Source organism: Lissotriton helveticus, chromosome 12 (assembly GCF_964261635.1).
Source record: "Lissotriton helveticus chromosome 12, aLisHel1.1, whole genome shotgun sequence".
Classification (NCBI taxonomy): Eukaryota; Metazoa; Chordata; class Amphibia; order Caudata; family Salamandridae; genus Lissotriton; species Lissotriton helveticus.
The window spans coordinates 171080335-171104077 of record NC_136073.1 but is presented as its reverse complement, the minus strand read 5'-3'; the positions used below and the strand labels follow the sequence as shown (position 1 = coordinate 171104077).

The following is a 23743-nucleotide window of genomic DNA, read 5'->3' as shown; positions in this document are numbered from 1 at the left end:
GATATAGGCAAGATTCAGGTGAAGCCCCACTAGTAGTCAAAGTCTAAGCAGTCCCACTCTGTTTCTTCAAAAGAGTTCCAGTGCCGAGGCGCTGTATGGCAGGCAATGTTCCCCTGGGGCCGTCTGGCCCATAAATCTGTCTTACCCGCACCAGTCGGATCTGAGAGACTGGAGTCTGTGAGCATGCCCACTTTGCAGGAGCTAAAGCTGCAGTGGCTGTCTCCAGTAAGTCCTCACACACAGCCTGGGAGGGGCAGCAGTCATGTGGCCTCAAAATTTCTCACATGCATGCCTGGGGAGGCAGCAGCTCGTCCACTGCTGATATGTTTCTTGGGATCCTCCCCGCAGGTGGGGGAGGAGGGGTGCGATGCTCTTGGGGTTGATCCTTAGATCTGGCTTGGGCCCGCTCACGTTACTACAGAAGCCTCATCCTTCCGATGACAGTCTTGACAAGACCACACTCATTTTTTATCCAATGGTCCGAGCCTTTAGGAGTCACTCGACAGCTTCCCATTTCCTCAGCATTCTGAAAACAATTCTGGTAGCCCTACGCGTTTCGAGGCCGATTTGCCTCTCATCAGGGGCTGGCTTTTGTTTTCTTCTGACGCATGGAAGTCTCTTATGGGCGTGCCTCACTAATTGGGGCCCCACTGGTACTTCATTACACTGAGGCGGGGCATAATGAAGACGAGATGATGTGGGCAGTTTTAGTGGTTGTTACCGCTAAAAGCAGAGGAGAACTCGAAATAAAACTGAACAGAGTAGAGGCCAGACTCATTGATAGATACCACACCACTTCAAATGGATTGAACGATCACGATGAGTTGTGGGCATTGATTTAATACAGTGTGGGGAATGTGGACTTTACCCTTAACATAAGACCAGTTACAGGACTAGAATAGACCTCTCGATACTGTACCCCTTTCTGATTACATTTGTACTGTAAATTGACCTTTTTGATATTGTGTATAAATTTCTTTGTCTTGATTTGTAATAATTTTTTCTGTTTTGTATATTGTTGTTATTACTTTGTTGGTTTTCGTTCCCCTTTTGTGGGTTTAGAGTGTGAATCCTCATGTGATTATGCAGTGCCTCTATTTATGCAGTAGGGGTCGGGCGATCGGTACCTCCTGTTCGTTTTCTTTTTAGTATGGGTTGAGGTGGCGGTTGTACACCTTTCTTCTACTGCACTGGGATTATAATGGGCTTGTTTAATTTATTTTATATTATTTTTATTATCTTTTTCGTGTGGTTCGGTGCATCAACGGAAAGTGTATGTGGTTATTTGGACCACTTCCTTGATGCTTGGGATGACTGGTTAGATGTATGTGGTGGTTTATTTATGTGTTATAGCTCCTCCCAGAGGGCTATGGGGTTGTGATTGATGCCGATACCTCCATGTGAGGCAGTCGCTCCTCCATTTCTAATTTGTAGGGGAGTAGTGATGACTGTGTGGTAACGGCGTTCGGGTGTCCTTTGTTTATGTTCCTGGCGAGGGACGCCCGACGTTTGACGTATGACGTCAACACGCTCCTTATGAGTCGTGGAGCTACGCGAGAGAGCTAGACGAACTTGAGAGTCTGTTGCCTGTGGATTGTTGATACCGGTTTTTGAGCCAGTGCGACTTCATTGTAAGGTATGTACGTCCTGGGCTGTTTGCCCTTTGGTTAGTATGGACTTGATGAGATACTGTTAGGTTATTGTTGCTTTTTTGTTCAGTGACTCAGTAGTGTTGTTGTTGCATTTCACCAGGAGCTGTAGGAGCGTAATTTCGCCGCCCTACTTTCTTGTGCCATTTAACGCATTCCACGCGGTTTTTCTCCCCAATTATTTGGACAAGTGGACCCTGCACGCTTGTGAGTGCCCTAAAGGTATGTTTATATGAGTGAGAGCGTGATATGTACAATGTGGGAAGTGATCTCTGTTCCGGTCTAGCCCCCGCCCTCCTTGTGAATACAGATGTGGTTATTTCTCTTGTAGGGCCCCGGGCATTAGTTTGAGAGGATCGCTCCCCTTTTGCCCTCCCCTGGTGGGAGTGGCGTGTTTATCGATAGTTTTTCTGCAAGGTACGTCTGTTCTTGCCGGATGGTAATATTGATAGAATGCTTGCTGGCATGCGTGAACACACATTTTAGTCGTTTTACGTTTTTTGGTGGACCCCTTTCACTTTCTCCTTCCCATATCATTTTTTGATCTACTCCACTCACTGCTGGTATATGTCCTTTATACACTGTGGTTCAGTCTGGTCTTGTGGAGTTTCACTCTTGCTGGTGCCTTTATATGAGTTTTGTATGGATTGAGGTTCTTTGAGCACGGCGGATACTGCATTAACACAGAAGGGGGAGATGTTTTTTGCACATGTACATTGTTTTGGATATAATTATTGTTTTTATAACATCGTTTTAGTACCCCTGTCCTGATGAAGCCATAAAGAGTCTACTGGCGGAAACGCGACCGTGACTGCGTCAACACTTCTGTGTTGAAGGAGTCCCCTCATTATTAAGTGTATTTGTTTCAACTTCTTGCGCCCTGTATTCAGCTAGTTTTGTGAGAGAATAGGATTTCCTTTCAGATCTATATCACTCATAAGTGGGAGTGTATATATTTTGAGAAAGGTTTCAATTACCTCTCTTAGGGTACGCCGTTGTTTATATATTGTAAATGTTGTATATAATTGTTGTATATATGTGTATTTTGAGATGTGTTCTTTTTTGGATTAATTCTGTGTGCCACTTGTTCTTGTGATACGTTTATATGTCCATATAAATTTTGTTCAATTAGATTTATTTACATTAAGCTGTAAAGAACAAGATAATTTAATTTTTCTTGGATCCAAATATTAAATGTGAAATGTATCCCTTTATACCGTTTTCTCTACTTTCTCATCTTTTTGATGACCCCTGCTCCGGTATGGGAGGGTGATGTGGGCAGAACCCCTTCAGTATAACCTAGTATCACTAATTAATTAGACCCTGGTGGGCCACGCTGAACGCGCTGTGATGATAGAAGCACGCTGGGACATATAGTCTTTGAAGAGTCATTATTTCGCCGTTAGTGAGCTCTATGCGCCAGCATTGAAAGCATAAGCTCTTTCTGTAGTAGAATCACTCATTTCCTTGTGCCCATGGCCCCCTCAGGCAAACGCGATCTCCGTCCTCACTCTGTGCGTGGGTCACGCCCTCATTGGCACAGAAGCAATCTTCACGGTGGCCCCACCTGGCATACATGGTCGCCAATGTAGTACCGCATATCAGCCACAGCCCATTCAGCATGGAAGCAATTTTTAGGGTGGCCAAACCTGGCATACTGGGTCGCTGTCTTACAACATGAACACTGGCGATGACCCAATTGATGCACCAGCGTTCACGGCCCACTTCAAAGTGGACTCCTGTGGCATCTGAGGGCTGCAACTTTTACCTGCACAGGGCAACGACCTGATCAGTGTAGCAGCCATCTCCTCAAACCTCGCTGCATGGATCCAATCTCTGGATATTCCACTGGACATCTCTGCCTCCAATGCTCTCCTCTTTCTAACAGGTAACAGTGGTCTTGGCAAGCAGGCAGGCACTGTTGCTTCAGGCACCAGGGGCAGGTGGTCTCGGATTCCCTGGGTGATGTCCCCTCAACTAGCAGGGAGACTGGCAGGCCTTGGCCCCCATTCATGGACACAGGCAGAAGTCTAGCAGAGCTTCTCCTCCTCTCACAGGCTGCTTGGCAATTGAACATTTTGGAGGCCCTTAGCTCCACTTATAGCCCCTTTTCAGACACCAAATGTGATTTAGAGTCTGAGTCTCTGAAGTCAATGATGGGGATCTGTGTCCTTTTAAAGTGCCTTCTCCTTTACCCTGTCCTTCCTCAAGAAAGCAGTCTGTAACATCAGGAGCGACTTCAAATCTGATAGTCACACAACACAGGAAGTGGGAGTGACTAGAGGTTCACACCTGGATGTCATCCACAGTGATATGTGCATCAAAAGTTTACCCCTAGGGCTCAGCTGCACTCTATGATTCTCCTATCCACCCCATCTCCTTCCTGAGATGTGCCCAGGCCCCTTCCCAGTGACCTCTCTCAGAATCAAAGAGCACCCACCCTTTGAAGTGTCCTGAAGAGCCGGCCTTCCAGGCTCACAGGAATTCAGCAATCCACAAATCAGCCTGGAGGGGATTCCTCTACCTCCTCATGTTCCTCCAGTCACCCCCTGGTCACTCAGAATGAAACCCAGAGTCTTCAATGTGATGTACCATTCACAGACACACATACACCCAGCACATGTACAACCCACATGCACTGTGCAGCACTACACACCAAACTCATGTAGACCAAAAGTGAGTTAATCATTCAACAGTGGAAATTTACATGCGTGAGCCTGTAGGCCTCACTACAGTGACGCAGGTAGAAAGAACCGGTCCACAACTACTCATCACTACACAGTATGCTGCCACCACCGTGCTGTGCTGCTTAACTCCTGCTAAAGGCCGTAGCCTTTCATCACTATGAGGGTAGCACTTTGGGTGCCCCTCACAGTCCAAAAACACCGCAATCTGTGAGACAGGCCTGTCATGGCACACACGCATTATCTGTGTTTGCTCATGACAACAACAATTAGCATTAGGGATCCAGACATCATTATGGTTGGGTCACAAGGGCAAGGGTGCACGTCCACCAAGCAAGAATCTTTTCCATCCCAACATTTCCAATAAGTCCTGGTATCACAAAATCAGTGGTCTCTTGGTGATATACCCCAACAAGGAGGACCTCTAGTATGTCTGTGACTAAGAGCTGGAAATAAGTCAAAGAGGTGTCAATCACTTCCTGAAAATCAAATGATCCTCTGTTTCTCAGAGTATGAGCAAAAGGGAAGCCATTCCATAGGGTACCACCCATTACTTAAAAAAAGCCTTTCGAGCCATCCACTGCTTATAATCATCCACAGAGTGAGACAGGAGAATCTCAGAGAGCATACATTGCATGAAGAAGCCCTTGATAAACAGTGTACAGGATCAGTCAGACACAAAGTTTTGAACTCAGTTTGTGTAGACCCTGCAGATGCTTCAGGGCTGGTTGATACCCTCTGTAGACTGTAAAAGAAGCACCTGGACTGGCCCACAAGGATGCTTATGGCATAATCTAAGAAGCTCATTCAGGATTAATATTTGAGCAAAATTAGTGCACATACCTTGCAGTTCTCCCAACACAAATTGATTGGGGAAAACCAAAATATTGCAAATTGTGCCGCTAAGAACAGGGAAAATGTGGTATTAAGACTATTCTCCATTCTGAGGTCAGGTACTCAGAGCGGTAAACAACACTGCTCTGTGGATACCTGAACTCTGCAGCATATGTATTTTCAAAGGTGGAATTAAATCACCAAAATACCAGTCCAATCAGAACGAGGGCCAGAATCGGAGAGAACAAGCACCATCATGGCCTGCACTTAATGAGGGAAAGAAAGGAATTAAAAAGCCCGGAGTCTGGATCTTATATCAAAAATCCATGACCCTGGCAGGTGCAGAAGTTCCCACTACCAGAAATTGATGTTTAGTGGGCTTCATCTGAACTGTGTGTCTAAAAACAATCAATTATAATTTGAAACCACTGACAGCAGCTTGCTGTTATAACCTACTAGCTCCACATACGAAAATAGTTACTCATCTGTAACAATAATTTTGCAACTTGACACCCTTCTAGATTCACATGCTGTGCATTACTCTTGGAATAAGCTACGTTTTATTTTGGTTGTCAACCACAGGAGGAACTATTACGACTCCCTACAAGAGCGACCTTAAGCCCAGAATGTCCCAGTGTGTATCAGTCATCTTCAGATTCTTTGTTCTGCCAACAGGTCCTCAAGTCAAACAGTGATCTGCCCTTCACGGGAAGATATTGTTTCTGATAGGACACCGAGAGCATAATATCGCCCCGCAGATGATGATGACAGCCACAGATGAAAAGTTGAAAAGGCTGGATTTTGAACGGCCCAAAAACAATTTACGTATTCCAAAACTGGACTCCCCAGCACATACACCTGATCATACCCCAGCACCCTCACCTATCTTTAAATAGAGCACATGCAACTGCCACATCAAACACCATCCCAGCAAACACCACACAGGACACACTCAACCATTCACCATCATATGCACCTAGTGATACTGTAGCACACACCCAGCTCACACGCAACAACCCGAATATATAGCCACTCGTAAAAGCACCCACTCCGCAGCTAACACCCATTACAACAAAACACCCAAAACCTTTCAGCACATACAACCAACTATTCTCAACTATTCTCAGCATACAAACCTACCCATTCACAATCTTGCAGCGGACCCGTCACGTCCAGGAGGCTCCACCACTTACCTGGTGGATTCCTGCAGGTGAAAAAGTGTGTTGGTGCAATTCATGTCCAGGTCTTCCCTCTGCGTGAGCTCCTGCAGGTGGAAAAGTAGGCCATCGCGGCCTATCTGCAGGTCTTCCCTCTCAGTGAGCGCCTGTAGCAATTCCAGGTTAAGCCCTGTGGATAAGGAAAGAAAGTAGGAAGAGCTGTGAGGGCAGGGGAGAGAAGCTAAGAAGGCCAGGTGAGGGAAAGGAGGCTGGGGAATGGAAAACATGGGTGGCACTGAAGGGTGAGTGGAAGCAATAAGAGTATGGCAGGCAGGTTAGAGTAACGGTAAATTTGGAGTGACTGGGTGAAAAAAGGAGAAAATGACAGAGATACAAAGAATCGGGTTTGGGTTGGAGGAACAAGTGCAGAAAGGAAGCAGGATCTAATGCGAGAGAGCAGAAAGAAGACGAGGAAGAAAGAACAGAAAGAAGGAAACAAGCATTGCTTATAAAATGCCTTTAGAAGCCACAGATTGAGAGGAGGAAGGAAAGGAGGAAGAAACTAGGAAGGAATGACTGACAGATGGAATGAAGAAAAGAGGAAGAAAGGATGGATGATGAAAGAACATAAGGACAGGCTGAGGATGTGAGACTAGGAAATAAATAAAATGGAGGCATGACAGACTGAAGGATGGAAAAAATAATGGACAACAAGAAAGGAAGACAACAGGAAGCAAGATCAAGAACTAGCTACATTATAAGGGCGTCAGAGCCATGAGCCAGAAAGAGGTTGGAGAGGAGCGACAGAAAGGAACGGTAGCTCTGTCTCCCATGATCTAGATGCCCTCCATCTTGTCACAAGTATCTCCATTTTACTGCAGCCTAAGCCAGGCAAAGTATACAGAACTTTCAATGAGAAACTACACCTCACCCAGGGTTCATAACAGAGATACCGTATGCCGAGCTCGTAATACCGCGGGCAGGATATCCGCCATGTTTGTGATGGAGTAACCGGTCAGCCAAACTCGTAATCAGGCCCTAAAGGTGCAAGCAGGAAAGCTGCTCTTCACATACCCTTCAAGCCCCAGGTAGAAAGTATGGCGGAAGTATACGGACCAAATAATGGTTTAGCATGCAAAAACATGCAAAAAGCAATAAAATGCAAGCCAGCAGCACTAGGGGCATTATTACAATGGCGCGCGGACAAAGTCCCCCCCGCCACCGTAACGGTATGCGGGACCGTCTGCCAGGGGTGCGGCGATCCCGCACCTGCAATTAGGATGCCACCGCGGTGGTGGCATCCCCCATTCCCAGCATTGTGGCGGGTGGTGTTCACAGCATCACCCAGCACAATGTTGGGAATGCACGTTGTGTATTTGCATGCACAAAGTGACAGGCACCGCGCGGAGTCTGCCACTTTCTGCATGCAAGTGCAGCCACCCACCCCCCACCCCCCTGGGGGCCCGCAACATGCCCCCTAAGAAAAGACTGCTTTCCTTTCCATGGCGCAGTCTCCGCCATGGAAAAGCCAATTGCCGCCTGCATCATAATATGGATGGCAGTGTTTCGCAGACACCACCACCATGTTATGCATGTTTTCCGCCCGGTCGACGAGTCGACCGGCGGAAAAGCGGCGGACGGTCTTTCTGTCCACCGTGTACCCCCCAACCATCCTAATGAGGCGGGGGGGGGTTTCTGGTGTGGATGGTGGGCGGTCCGCCCCCGCCGGGCCGGCAGTGGCTACCTTTAATATTTCTATGTAGCGCTATGGGACCATACAAATGGAAGTATCAATAAACAAACTATGACTGGAGAGAGTGTGGTATAGTGCAGACTTTTCAGGCCCAAAACAGAATCCATGCCATGCATTGGGCTCGCCTTCACGCATTGATCCCCGGCATCAGCAGAATTATGTATTTCAATTGTGTGTTCAGGCACGACCAAATATTTTAATGTATGGTTTTCATACATAGTTGTAGCTACACGTCCAGAAAGTCATGTAACTATATAATTACGCAATTGTAGCTGCATGATACTGTGGATGTAAAATTGTGATTGTATAGAGGGGTTCTCACAAGCCCCTTCTTCAATAGGATATTATGAGAAAATGTAGAAACCATTATAAAAAATACAAAACTACAAATCCAAAGTGAAGAAATGCTACAATAAAAAATGAAAAATTAGAAAAAATAAAGAGCTTTTGGGAAGTGTCAATTTTCAACATTTCGCTAAAAGATACAATGTGGGTTTCGGAGTAAGATTGGACTATGATGATTAAAAATGCTTAGGCTTAGCACTAGAGGTGGGGTTATGTTAGGGGAAAAATTATGGTTAGTGACGTTTTCAACATAATGGCATTCTTTATTAGTGGTTCTTTATTACAATTAACAGAAGGCAAAATGAAAAACTTATTTTCATGGTTTCTTGAGAATGAGATTATTAATGTATTCCTTTTTATGGCATTCTTCATTTTCATAGACCATTCTGTTAGCAAACTAGAGGAAACTCTTGAGCCGAATGTTGGATTCCCTGTGAGCAGTGTGAGGGCAAGCGCAAGGAAAAAACAACCACTGTGGACAGTCTGGATAAAATACTCTCTCAGCCAGGGGACCCGGGCAGAGGTAATAATGGAACAGCGATAAGATTCAGCCAAGAGCCACAAAATGGAGGGCTCTCCCCTGCACTAGTTTCAGAAATAAGTTATGGGTTTGTGGTGGTTTATAGTCCCTTAGAACGCAGTAAACATTTCTGATCGTACCCTTGGATGTTGAATTCTCAAAACATGGGGCACATTAGACGTATTAAAAACAAGAAGTCGACCTGCTCTCTCTACCTCGACAGCACTAATACTTTTTACCTCCCATTTTACTATGCAGCGCCTCGTGTTCCAAGCATTGGCTAGCGTGCAATCATTCCCTATACAGGCATGTAATGTGGCGCGTGGACATATTGTTAGCATTCAAGCAGGAGCATGCAAAAGTATTTTTCACATGCTCTGCAAATTTCGATGGAAAATGTTGCAACTTGTTGAAGTTGTAAAGTTTGAACTTTTCCCACATTTTCGTGAAGGTTGTGACCTTTGCAACAATGTATGTAGCAAAAGGCTAACTTGTAGAGAACAAGTCAACCTACGTTTGCCATTGTTTGATTATAGAGATAATGATCTTGCAATGCAGTGAAACTAACTTTGCACGGTTAAAGGTGAACTTAAACCTGTTAAGTACACAAACAATGTGTGTGGCAAAAACCAGGAATGGTGCAAAACTTGACTAGCAACTATGCACACGCCACCATTCAAGACATCGTCGCTCAGATATACAGACATCATTTTAAATTTATCTTTAGAAAAATATATGTACTTATGCCAAGTGCTCAACTAGTAACCCCACATATGGGCAATGAGAACTATATTTAGTATCATACCTTTCTCATTGTGATGAAACGGATTGTGAAATATGCTTCATTTTGTTTTCTGGACTGTAATCTGGCTGCGTCAGAAGAACAGCCCCTGCCTGTTTGCAGGCTATGAAGAACACCAAACCCATGCATTCTTAATATGTTCCGGGTTGGCATGCCCCAGAGGGTGCGAAGCGCAGCCCACTATATTTAACGTTTCACGAGGCAGCGAAAAATAAATTACTAGACGCTTTGTGTTCCGGGAATATTATGCAACCTAAAATATGTAAATGATCTGTTGGCAAACAGTACATATATCCTAGAGCATGAAGGACATGTGAGTAATATTTAATGTCCTAAAAACAGAACTTTAGAGGCAAACAGTGCAAAGTTAAGGGAGGCATCAAGGTGTCTCGCTTTTCTGGATGGGGGTGTATCAGACCAATATCATATCCCACTACAGAAAAATTTGTCTCATTTACGTGTTGAACAATTGTGCTTATCTCCGGCTTTGCAAGTTTTATTACGGAACTGCAGATGTCACGCTTGTCAAATCTTATGACAAGCCACAAACCTTTTCCATTTTAGCTGTGTGTGCTGCTGGCTGCATGGTTTTGTAATAGAGGAGATACACTCACATTTGTAGATTTAAAAATTTAGCAAATTTCAACTCTAGCATTTCTCTTGGCTATTTGTGTGTCCCCTTTGCTAATACTCAGGGGTCCAGTTGGATGGCGGGCGGACTTTGCCCGCCCGCCACCCTCGTGCAAAACCGGACCGCCCGTCATAGGAGCGGTGGCCCCGCCTTGGCCATTAGGATGCGCCTGCCACACTGGCGGGCGCCTCCTGTATTTTTACCATTGCGGCGGGCGGTGCTGAAAGCGCCGCCCGCCGCAATGGTAAAAATGCACGTTGTGCATTTCAAAGCACAACATGACAGACACGGCGCAGTGCCTGCCAAGTAGCACTTTGAAATGCGGGGGGTACCATAGTTACCCCCCATGTGCACCCCCCAGAGTCCCAGGGGGCCCGCAACGGGCCCCCACAGGGAGTCTCCGCATGCCTTTCCATGGCGGCATTGCCGCCACGGAAAGGCATGTCAGCTAGCCCATCATAATATGGCTGGCGGTGTCTAATAGACACCGCCACCATATTAAACATTTTCCGAAAAGTGGCGGACGGTGTTTACGTCCGCCGCGGTCCCCCCGCCATAGTAATATGGCGGGGGGAAAATGGGTGGCGGGCGGGCATGAATGTCGGGCGGATCGCCATCCGCCACCATGGCGTTGGCGATCCGCCCGTCATCGTAATGGGCCCCAGAGATCTCTATTCTGTTTGACTTGCATTCATGGCAATGTCTCAATTGACTACGAATTACCCCCAAGAGGAGACATGGTGATAAGCTGAAGCATATCGCGGACAAGATTGAATTGAGAGAGCTGAGAGGCTCAGAACTTCCCCTTTGACATTGGTATCACCAGTGGTGGTGGCTGAGATGTATAGTAGTAGGACCACAGCCTCTCTCTGACCACCTGAGCTAAAGCCACCCCCTGGCTGGGATAGGTTTATGATATGATGTAGAACAGCCAACATACAGTAGCATCAATCTGTTGCAATACTGGTTCTGACTTATCATCCAAGTCCAAGTAACCAGCCAACATGACCATCATGACCATCACAGCATTCGTCCCCTCCCAGTATCGGCATGGAAGTCCTCCTGAATCTGATGACACGGTTGACACCACATCTGTGGTTCCATGATTGCATTCCAATATGATTAATTTCATGGTAAGCACTGAGAAATCCAATAAGCAGGAATTTCCAGTGGAACTAAATAAAAAGGCTGTCCATCTGCTCCGGCCAGAGTTTGTGCATGAGAGGGGACTGCAGTTTCTGAAAAACAGAGTATTTTGCTATATGCCAGAAGGATAGCAATTATTTTTTTCTCGTTATAGACCAGATAAGTTCTGGAAACTGCAGGCCATTTTCAAAGGGTGATCATACCAGTGGAGAACCAGAGGAGAATCTTTAGGAAAATGTGGGTGTGAAGGAGAAATGCTGCACATGTGCGTATGAAAAATACATCAAAAGTAAATGACGCAAGGAGGTGCAGGAGACGAATGGAAAGGTGCCCCGAGGAGTGCAGTGAAGGCAGGTGTGAGGCGCAGATCTAACGATCCACAATGTAACGGGTGATAGATGTGATAACAAACAACTCGATGACTGTCACTCTGCTTGGTACAGCTGCTACTACATGTTCTGGAGAGGTTGATCCATCAAGCCAAAGAATGATGGTGAAGTGATATCTGCTGGAGCTGGTCTTCATTGCTAAATTCTGCTGGATTTTACATATGCTGCAATTCTCAAATGCTGAGAACTTTTGGAGGACTGAAGTCAGATACCAAAGGTGTCTCTCTTAGTGCTACATCAAGGGTTTATACACAAGCCATTGACAGCCCACAAGACTCTTACATCAAGGCACTGCAGGTTCATTGGAGCTCCCTTATAAACATCCTCAATCTAGCAGACATACTTTGACCAAGAATCAGAGAACTGACTATCGCCCAAGACCATTTTAGTAAAACCACACTTTGGGCCAAATGTACGCCATTCTTTGCAGTTGCAGAGGGGTTTCAGACCTCTTTGCGACTGCAAAAAACAAGTTGGCTATGCACTATCCCTATTTTGCGAGTCGCAAATTATTTGTGACTAGCAAAATAGGAATTGGAAGTCGCTATTAACTAGGGGCGTTCCAAGGGCATCCCTTCCTAATAACGAGTCCTCCAGGAATGTATGACTCTTTTGCGACCGCAATTGCGGTTGCAAAACAGGCGCAGTTTACCACCCTTCTCACAAGGGTGGTAAAGCACTCGCAAATGGAAGTGGGTCCCCAGGGGACCCCTTCCACTTTGTGAATGCAGGGAAAATATTTTTTAAGGGCAGACAGTGGTCCCAGGGACCACTACCTTCCCTTAAAAAATGAAACGAACATGTTTCATTTTTTCTTTTTTAAAAAAACTGCTTTATTGACAAGTAGTCACAGACATGGTGGTCTGCTGATCCCAGCAGGCCACCATCCCTGTGGGGCTGGCTATTCCCAATGGTGTCGCAAATTGCAAGTGGCTCATGAATATTGATGAGCCTCGCATTTTGTGATCCCTTTGGGAATTGGTAACAGTGTCTCTGACACTGTTGTACATTGGATTTAGCGCCTCGCAATTTGTTGCAAATTGTGAGGTGCTAAATCCAATGGTCATACATCTGTCCTTTTGTGTTTTGTGAAAGTTCTCTGGTTAGGAGATGGATCATGAAACCCCTATTCCTCCCAGAAAGGGAATTCCTATAGTGGTCGGTCCTGCTCAGCACGTCAGCTACTCTCTGCCCACGACAGTCGCTCGGCTTTTGTCAACTCTAATGTAAATAAGTATAGATTTGTGGAAGCAGACCTGATGCCACTGAATGCTATGTACACAGCGGACCTCACAGAAAGCAAAGCTTGATTCTCAACGTAGGCACACCTGTGGGCCTCTGACTCCTCTCTTTCCATGTGGGATTCTTTAAAGTCAGATACTTTGGTGTCAATTTTTTTTCATATTATAACACTGATCGTAGGTTTTGGGATACACTACACGATCCACTGTATACCGACAGATCAGTGACATTTGTCAACAAAGAAAGACTACAACGCTTCATGGCACAGTTGGAAACCACATGTTTCCAACTCCCTGTCTTGTTTTGCAAACTAGGGTAATTCTGACATTGGGTGCAAATGGTTTTTTGTGCTAATTTCACTAACTGAGAAGGCGGAAATTGTGATTGGATGCTGTTTTTTTCTGGTGCAAATCACTCCATGAATTATCTGCTGAAAATTGCATGGGCAGAAAGATAGGAACGAGGAATTTTCTAAGCTTTTATCAGGTAGCACAACTGAAACTTCACACTATCGCTACTTCTAAGCAGTGGGGAAACCACCCAGGGTTATACAGTGACCATATGGTAATGGTATGGTATTTCCCTGGATTTATTCACACTACCACCGATAGTACCCCTTGTGACGCAACAGAAAATAAAGAAGCACTTGCTAGCCTCAAGATTATGAAAAGGAGAAGATAAATTTGGGCCATGTGTGCCCTTCCAGAACAGAAGAGTGTATTCGAAAAGGTGAAAAGGTGTTCGCTCAAGTACTAGCTGGTGGCTACTGCCCTTAAATAGTTACTGAGGACCCTTCTTAAAGTCCACATTTGTAAAGCGCACAATCACCCGTAAGGGTCTCTAGGCGCTGGGGGCCGTCGGGAAGATTAAGCGAGCTATTGCCCAGAGTCACATGGTGCTAGGCTAACCTGCCGCCGGAGCCGGGGATCGAACCGTGGTCCCCAGATTCCAGCGTCAGTCGCCCTGGCCGCGGCGCCACACCTCTTCCACATTTTTAGTGTTGCCTCTCTCTCTCTCTTTTACTGGCTCTCTCCTCTTACTTGTTCTGTTTCTTCTCTCCCCATCGCTCTGCCTCCCCTGTCCACTCTGCTCTTCTTCCTCTTCCAGGCCAGGGGAGTAGCTGCCATTGGTGCAGTCGGTCCAGTGCACTGGGGCCCAGTGGTAGAAAAGGGCCTTGTCTGTCCTGCACTAGGTGATGTTATTTCAGAGGCTGCCTGTTCTGACTTGTATTTGTTTTTTGACACACTGCCTGCCAGGGGCACTGCTGTGTTACGTTTTCAGGGTGAGGGGTACAGACTGATAGAGGATAAGGACACAATAAAGGAGAGGAAAGGGATGGAAGAAAAGGAGAGGGTGAACGAACAGAGTGGAAGGAAGGAAAAGGTAAGCGAATGGGAGAAGGATAGGAGGTTGAGTGAGAAAGAGATCGGAGAGAAAGATGAGCAAAGTGGGCAAGGAAAAAGGAAGAGAAAGTATCCAGAAATAAGGAGAAAAGGCGAAAAGGAGATGAGGATGAGTGATAGAAGAGGGGGAAGTGAGAACCTGAGGAAGGGGATGGAGAGAAGAGCAATAAATGGATGAAGGAGATGTGAGGAGGGCGAGGTGGACATTGGGAGGCGAGAAGGAAAGAGGAGTAGAATGAGGAACTTGGAAACCCATGAATGACATTAGTGCAACAGGTGCAGTGACAACAGGACACAGGGGTGTGATGCGTGCACAGCACCTTATTCATAGCAGTATTTTGAGGGGATTCATTTTCATGGCTTGCACTTGGGCCAATGACTCCCAGGGCATGTCACTGTTACAGGCGTCTCCTTTGCGCCCTTGTTCGCTCTTCTCTTAGTCAGCTTCACGTGAAGTTCTCATCAGCAGGTACTTACTTTGGATGTCATGGCTGATGCCTTCACTGAGACGTTGCAGCTGGTCAAGGGACATTCGCTTGAGATCTTCAGTTTCCAGCCAGCATTTCATCGCTTCAGATTGTTGGAGGCATCTCACCTAGCAAAGGGTGATCGATTTAAAGTAAGATACATAAAGGGCAAGAATGAAGGAGAGGCCAGAGAAAGGGAACAACAAATAGATAATGTGAGATATGAAAAAAAGAAAGAAAGGTACACAAAAGAAGAGAAGAATAGAAGGAAGAGAAAGAGAAAACAAGTAAAACAAAAATGGGGATGGTATTAAACAATAGGGTATCAAGTTAAGAAGGAAAGAATGAGCGAGAACTAAAGGGTGTTCTTGCAGATTGCTTTAACAAGAAAGGGATATAAACGATTTAAAAGAGTTGCAAATGAGGCTCATAAATGTACAAACATGCTCTGGATTGCAGACGTATTAGCACACCCTGGTCCTTTCACCATCTAGCAGCCTCTTGGTGCCTACCTAACTTGAGAGCATTCACTCCTTCTCAGTGGTCATGATCGCGCTATATAAAACTCTCAAATAAATACATAAATAATAACAACATTGCCTTTTTGTAAGACATTACTGCTCTGTGTGCCTCACATTGGGCCTCACTAAACTGACCGGTCACGAAATAAGGCCGGATAGAAGAAATTGGAAAAGGTATTATGAGCTTTATTATGACCCTCCTCATACCTCATTGCAAGAGCTCCTGTTTATCAGGTTAATGCAATATACTCTGATTAATCTAGGCTTCTACCTTTCTGTAAAGTACAGTGCTTTAAAAAACAGCTGTACTGTTGTAACATCTGTCAGTCTGTTTGTGCTGTGGGTACTGGCCCTTTGTTCTTGCTATCTTAACATTTTGCCAGTGCTTTAAGATGGATGACGAAGGTGGGGGCTCTAATAAATCTTCCTGTGAGACGTGGCCCGTGTAACGAAGAGCCCAGCATCATACATGTGAAATGGAATCTTGAACTTGACGTCCAGCTGGACAACTAATTATTGAAATCAGCAGACAAAAACACGTTTAACAGTTTATATAGCACCACTATCCTGGGCCATACACAACAAAACATTTGACAAGGTGATTTTAAAATTAATCAACACCTTGATTACGAGGAAAGTCAACTATGCAAACATGTTCGCGGTCCGGTCCGACGCAGGTCCCAATACTTAGATCCTCTACCGGCGCCTTCTTCTCCTCCCCGGAGGCAGTGGTGCAGGTCTTCGCTGAGTTCTACGCCACTCTATACAGTGCCCGTGAGGAACTCGCAGATTCGCTCATAGATGCCTTCCTCGTAGATATCCCTCCGAAGCGCTTATCCGATGAACAGCGGGACGCATTTGATAAACCAATCTATCTAGACGAATTGCAGGCCGCCCTCACCAATATCCACCCGGGCCGTGCACCCGGACCCAACGTGTTCCCCGGCGACTTCCTACGTCCTCATATGGGGACCGTTGGCCCCCACCTTCTCGGAGCACTACACCAGGCGCTCAAGCAGGAAATCTTGCCCCCGGATTGGCGGCATGCCGAAATCGTTGTTTTCCTCAAACCGGCGACCGCCGGAAGACCCGGGCTCGTATCGCCCCATATCCTTATTGAACTTTGAGCCGAAGCTGCTGGGGAAGGTATTGGCCGATCGCCTTCGCACTTGTATTCTGGATCTCGTCCACCCGGACCAGTCAGGCTTCATGCCGCACCGTCCCACCAGGCATAACATACGTCGCGCGTGGCTGAGGCCCACTGCCTGGGACGTCCCGCAGCTGTCCTACTGGGCGATATTGACAAGGCCTTTGACTCCCTGGGCTGGACATACCTTTTTAAATTACTGGAGGCTATAAATTTGGGTCCACGCTTTCGAGCTTAAGTTAAACTTCTATACACCGACCTGACGGCCTCGGTGAGGGTGGCCGGGTATCGCTCGGACCCCTTTCATATCCGGAGGGGGACAAGGCAGAAATGCCCTCTGTCCCCGCTTCTTTTCGCTCTGGCCATCGAGCCATTGGCAGTGTGGGTACGCCTGGATGCGGTCTATAGGGGCCTGGTTTGGTCCCCAGAGTAAATGTAAATGTAAATGTCGGAATTTGTAAAGCGCACAGCTACCTCCACCGGAGGTGTCCCGGCGCTGTCCGTATACCGCTTAGGAACCCTTCCTGGCTTTCCTGGGTAATGTCCACTCCTGGGCACCCCCCAGGTGCAGCCAGGCATCCCAGCACTTTTGGGGCCGTTGTGGAGACTAAGCAAGCTATTGCCCAGAGTTGCAGCGTGGGACCCATGATCAGAACAGGCACTGAGGCGAGAATATCCAGTCAGGGGAATTAATGAGCCGGAGACCCGCCGAGGCGGGAATCGAACCCTGGTCCCTGGCCAGAGCTCTGCATCAAGGTCTGCCTCCTCTAACCATTGAGCCACACTTCTCCACACTTCAGTACACAGATAAAATCTCACTCTACGCGGACGATGCACTATTCTTCTTTTCTAACCCCGGGGGAACGGGACCGAGGGTGTTGGAGATTCTGCGGGTGTTTGACAAGACAACGGGGCTTCGATCCAACCCGTCTAAGTCGACACTTTTTCCGATATGTGGGGAACAGGGGTGTCAAGACTGGGCCTCACAGCTCGTCATAGCAAATGACGGATTTAAATACCTCGGTGTCCATATCACCAGGGATCCCACCTTGGCGTGGTCACTTAGCATGGCCCCTCTGCTTCCTGTGGTCCGGGAGGAGACGACGGTATGGTCCCAGCTTCCCCTGTCTCTCTATGGCAGGTCCACGATTTTTAAAATGGTGTCCTTGCCGCACTTATTATACAGATTGCAAAACTACCCTTATCCCATCCCTCCGTCCTGGTTTCGTCAAGTGAATGCTCTCCTGAACAGTTTCCTGTGGGATGGCAGGGAGGTCCGGGTGGCTCTGGCGACCTGTGTCCAATCTACTTACTGTGGGGGTATCGCGGCGGCAGACGTACAATCTTATTACTGGGCGTCCCAACTGCTGGTCATCAATGAGTGGTGGTATAATCCGCAGGGCGATTGTTGGTTTGGATGTTTTATAGATTCTCAAAGGATACCCTCGGCAGCAGCTTGTATACCTATGATCATTGCTATGTTTGAATACTTCTTGTTGGGGGCTCACCCCATTGGATGGGAAAATTCGATGAAATTTTTTGTAAAAAAAAAAAATAAATTATGCAAACATGTTAACTTGGTCATTCACTATGACTGAAATATTACCTTAGGCCATCAGTCACCAATGTCAAAAGTCAGTAGCCACTGTGTCGCTTCATCCCTGTGTCACAATGGGGAAATCCGGGGATGTTCCATTGCAGCCCCACTGCGCAACAGTAAACCAAGAAAAGGCTTTGGTCTCCTTTTAACCAGTGACGGACAGAAATAGAGGATCCCACGGGGCTCTGGTTAAATTTATTTTTTTTGTTTTGCCAAAGATTAGTGTGTTTACTAAGAAACAGAGACGGCTTACAAGGTTTGGAATTTGCTTTGTACTCAAAAGTGATTCTTGTGAACGAGTGCCCATTTGAGTAGGATGAGATCATCGATGTACTTTTGGATGGCTGTTGCTTTGGCTGATTTTGATTATACAGGAAAACCTTGTCAAGGTCATTAAGAACAACTGCTTTGGTGTGAGAAAGAGAGTTGGGTGTCGGGAGTCGAGTGACTGGGAGTTGATCATTTGAAGGGTGAATGGTTGCACAATACATCATTTTGACCAGGTGAATATATTGGGCATTTTCAGGACAACAGATGTGGACCAGGGCCCATGTGCTTTTTTCAGACCTGTATCCCTTGTTTGCCCAAAACCTTTCTCTGAAGGTTGGTAGGTGTTACTTAAATGTATTTGCCACCGCTTCCAACCAAACCGGTTGATCTCTGTTTTCCATCGGACAGGTGAGGCAATGTTGGGCCATTCCTTCGAGGGTGAAAGCAACGACCTGCGACTGATGTCAGAAAGACCTGGAGATGACGACACCTGTAGGACCGAGCAGAGCTCCTCTTGTAATGCAGGAAAAATAACAGAAAAAGTCCACTGCTAAAAGCAGGAGAGGGAGGTAATACTGTATTTGTGCCAATTTACCCACCTCTCTCCAACTCCCATCAAAGCTTTTTCACCACTTCTAATGCAGAAGGAAATATGCAGCAAATAACCATTAAACACAACACATTTACACGTCTGTGTTGAACTGCGTATAAACCCATAGACGGACGGACGATCCTTTATTCTTTTTCAGGTGCATCGATTGATATTACTTTCCTGGAAATAGTATTATTCCATTAATATCCCAATGATACTAAGTATGTCTTAGACCATCAGGTCTCAAACATTTGTACTCTGTATCATTGTGACCTGGGATACTGAGAGTTGGGTAGCACGTCACTCTATTAAGTGAAACCCGTGTAGACACAAGAACACAGCGGTGCTGGTCCTCAGAAAGTACTACTTGAACGGTCTCTTGTCAGAGGTTTTTTTTAAAAATTCTGGCTTTCACATATACCTGGTAAAATCCCTCTTTTTTGTATTTTGAGCTGAACGCATAGTGTGATTTTTCAAAACCCCACTTCTTTGACTGCATTCTAATGGAAACCAAGCATGTTTTCCAGATGATGACTTTAGAACTGTTGTACAAGCATTAGAAATGTCTCACATGATTGCAGGTATTTCATCCCAGACTCCTGACTTATCCAGCGTAGTAGGAAGTGCAGCTGGATTAATTCAAATGCACAACCCTCTTCCCTGACTCCTTACTCACTGCAGCAAAGATTTTAAGGTCATGTGTATTGTATGAGACACTGTCACTCAGAGTACTCTCTAATACAGCTATGAGCTTGATCACTTCAGTCAGATGTAAAGCCCCCAGGATGATTATATGAAACAGCCTGGCCAGCCTGTAGTCTCCATGGGCTACTAAAGCCTGAATAACTGCTGGAGTAAATGAGCCTCACGCAAAGAAACAAAATCTTCACAAATGCCTTTTTAGCACTTAATGGATCCCACTGGCCAAGATCCATGTAAGACTCTATGCCAGAGAGACTGAAATCCTGACATGTTAGAACTCCCCCAACTACGTACAACCCGGGCAAACTTCTGGGTTCCTTGCTTATCCTCACCAATTCTGTGCACAACCTTGGATTAGTCCTGGCTGTAGGTCTGACCCTAGCACCTCCTCTCTACTCAGTAGTCACATTTTCTTACCACTCCCTTGGATCCCTGTATCTTAGCAACCACACGGCTTATACTTTCTCCTCTGAACTGCGTTAATGAGTTCTGTTTTAGCACCTTAGAATAATTAATCTGCCAAATTCCAATGGGTGCTGAACACTGCTGAAACTCAAGCAACTCCACCCATGACACCACATCCAAATCCCTCCAGCGTACAAGCCCTCGACTGGCTGTGGCCTGGTCTGCAATGCTCGATTAAGGCCCTGTGCATTGCACACCCAATGCTCAGAGCAATAGAAAGAAACTCTGGAGCTACAGGTTTAGAAGATGCCTACGCTTGAAGAACCTGCTCTGCAGCGAGGTTCTTTAATACAACAATTCTTATCCGGAAGGCACCGCATTCTCAGTCTCGAATGCAGATCTTGGAATTCATGACCAGCATGCAAAGTAAACTGGGAGAGGACCAAGGGATGGAGAGGACACGTGGTGGAAAATCTGCACCAGAGCTGCTAGTCATCCTGCAGTGTACAACACAAAGCAAATGTATGCAAACTTACGACTAGGTGGTACCCGTCTCCCACTACATTGAAAGGTATGTTTGGCACATCGGATGCACGCTGCAATGCTGTGGCAAGAAGGGCACTTTACCCCACATGTGGTGGCCCTGCATCCGTATTTAAATTTATTGGAAAAAAACACAGTCTCAAATTAGAACCATGATAGGCGCTACCGTACACCTCCAGCCTTTACTTCCAATTGTAAGTGATCCAGGCAAGAACACTAAATATCCACCAAGCACTGCAATGGATAACTAATCTCCCATCTTTTATTCACACCTAGATTCGTGATCGCCGACATCTGGAAACTCCAGGCTACTCCCTTAATTATCATGTTGTGGGGAAACGAATGGAACATCCATGCCATGGAAACAGTATCTGCCATCATACACAACAGAGTGTAAAAATTTGCGAAGAAACAAAGTCGAGAAGATATGGCTTCTGTTTAAAATACACAGAGAGAACTTAAGTCTTACAGCATGTGATCCTGAAAATGTGATTAAAAATTGAAAATAAAGTTATTGAAAAATGGTCCATTTAAATTGAAAGGGATGGAAATGTCCTTACTCTGCAACTGAGTGCACACCACACCCTTATGGCCTCACCTCCTGGTCCCCGACTAATGTTAAATCCATGAATGTCTTTTTAATTGTGGCAACTGTGTGTTTACATGTTGAACTTCCTGGTTACGGGGTAGCTCCACCGTACTCCGATTGTTCAACATGTGGGCGTTTTGAAAGATAGTGTGAATTAGAACATAACTGCAGAATAGAGTTAAAAGTATAACCATAAAACAGAACAGCAGCAATAAAAGAGCTGCTTTGAACAATCCATAAAATCACACATGAGCATCATTAACATTAAAATCCTCCATACTTAACTACATCTAAGAAAAGACTCATGGTACAGCATACCGAAGATTATCAACTAACTAATTGTAAAAAACAGAAGTGCTGGTCTACAGCTATTAAAACCATGTGATATCAAGGATGGAACTAAATACTTCATGCAAATAGATGAATGACATTTACAAAAAATGCATGGCTGTTTGAATAGATAAACACACCTAAACAAAGGAAACAAACATCATTTTTGCAATTCAGAGAATGGGTCCACAATAAGTTAACACCTTTGGTTATTCAGAGTTGTCTTTCCCCCTTCCTACCAATGGTACATCCCACAATACCTAGCTCCCAGAAGCACGTCAGTGCTTTTTCTTTCACTTCTTTGATGGATCCTCCTGCATCTTTTGCCAGCATCCCAGGCCTTAGGGTCTCTGGTCTTCAAGGTTCAGGGGATGGGATGGGTAATTCTTGTTTTTTTTTGCTCTCGGGTGGGTTTCAACTGATCTCATCATGTCACTGAGTTCCTGCCAACTACTATCCAAGTGGATTTTTTACTGTATTTATTAATATTTTGCAATTACAAAATGTGCATTTAATTTTCAATTAAAACACTTGACATTTAGCAGAATGCAATGAACATAGTCAATGGTTATATTACAAGTTACCCACTGGAAACAGACCAGCCCAGAACGGAATTCGGGCTAAGCCTGAGGGAAGGTGCCCCAGAGAGGGCAAATACATTACAACATATCTATAAGCACCACACGTCATCAGCTTGTGATATAAACATATCATCATCAGATCCATATTTCCCATGCATTCCCATCATCATCATACTTTATTTGACAATTAAGTCATAAAAGCATACATAAAAACATACATAAAATTGCAGTATTTCAGTATAAAATTCCATTAAAAAAACGTTCAATAAATATCTAAGAATTGAATTAAACTACTGTATACGATTGCCGAATATCAATTATTTTAAGTGCATAAAAGCTAAGTTCATAAAACCAAATCCATCATTTTTAACAGTACAGGGGGTATTGCACATAAGTTACACAAATTGAGTAGGCCCACATATTTATACACAGTCTGCAAACAATAATCAGAGCCCTTCCGCAACAATGCGCATACGGATTACCCAAGCCCATTTCAGAAATTTAGCCATGGCAATAGCAATTAGAGGGCAGGGATCGCTACTTAAAATTCTTAAAGCCTCAGTGTACCTTCGTGTACCAATCGCTCTGCAGACAGGCTTAACCCACATGGCTCTGGGTGCAGAATATAAGGGGCAAAAGAAGAGAAGATGACTTATTGTTTCTCGTTCTTCACCACACTTAGGGCATTTATCCCTACCGTTTTCCCCTGCCCAATTGGCTGTAAAAGACCTAACCGGAAGGGAGCCTACTCTAAATTGAAAATAGAGTTTGCGGTCCTGATTTTTCTCTATGGCATCCCAATACAATTCCATTTTCGGTTGGGCCTTAAATTCTAGGAAACGGCCTGTTAGGTGTGAGGAAGAACCCCTTATACGTACTTCTGCATTTATCATCTCCCAATAGCTTACTTTCAGAAGTTTCTTGGAAGGGAATATAGCGTTTGTCGGGTCGTCCCATAGCTCTCGCAGTCCCAACCTAATTAATAGGGACCAAATGGACTTCAGCCAGTGAATTTTTTGGGAGCCATCTTTTTTTTTTTTTTTTTTAATTCCATGCATTCCCACTATGGTGCTCTGCAGTAGTTATCCTAGTGTAAGGGTGTCTACTATACCCCAGGTCTTTGGGTTTCTCTTACCTGTTCGTCAGGTCTTGAGGATTCTCTCTCATGTCCTCTGTGTGCCAGAGTGGGTCCGTCTTCTCCGTCGCTCTCGAGATCGCTGCTGCTGTCGTTGATGAAGCAGAGTTGCATACTTTGGTGGGTATGAATTCTAAGAAATATAAATTGAGCACTCCAGGTTACTTATCGTCCATGGACTGAGTTTCCCATAATTCCAACAAAAGGTGCATCCCAAGTAAACCAAACAGAGGAGGATTCCCCATCTATGGAATGACTTATCCTCAAACATATCTAGGACACATCTCACAAAACGCAGGATCAGAA

The 23743-nt window shown here is 45.4% G+C and overlaps 1 protein-coding gene across 3 annotated transcripts in view; it reads right to left on the bottom strand.

Moving 5' to 3' along the window:
- LOC144799631 (P2Y purinoceptor 4-like) overlaps nucleotides 1-23743 on the bottom strand; it is a 267888-nt gene that overhangs the window by 44656 nt on the left and 199489 nt on the right. For all 3 annotated transcript variants that reach the window (XM_078671055.1, XM_078671053.1, XM_078671054.1), the window contains 3 exons: nucleotides 23438-23570; nucleotides 15033-15150; nucleotides 6361-6514 (listed from right to left, as the gene is read on the bottom strand). In XM_078671055.1, the coding sequence (XP_078527181.1) occupies nucleotides 6361-6514; nucleotides 15033-15150; nucleotides 23438-23570 (405 nt within the window). The remainder of the gene's footprint in view (nucleotides 1-6360; nucleotides 6515-15032; nucleotides 15151-23437; nucleotides 23571-23743) is intronic.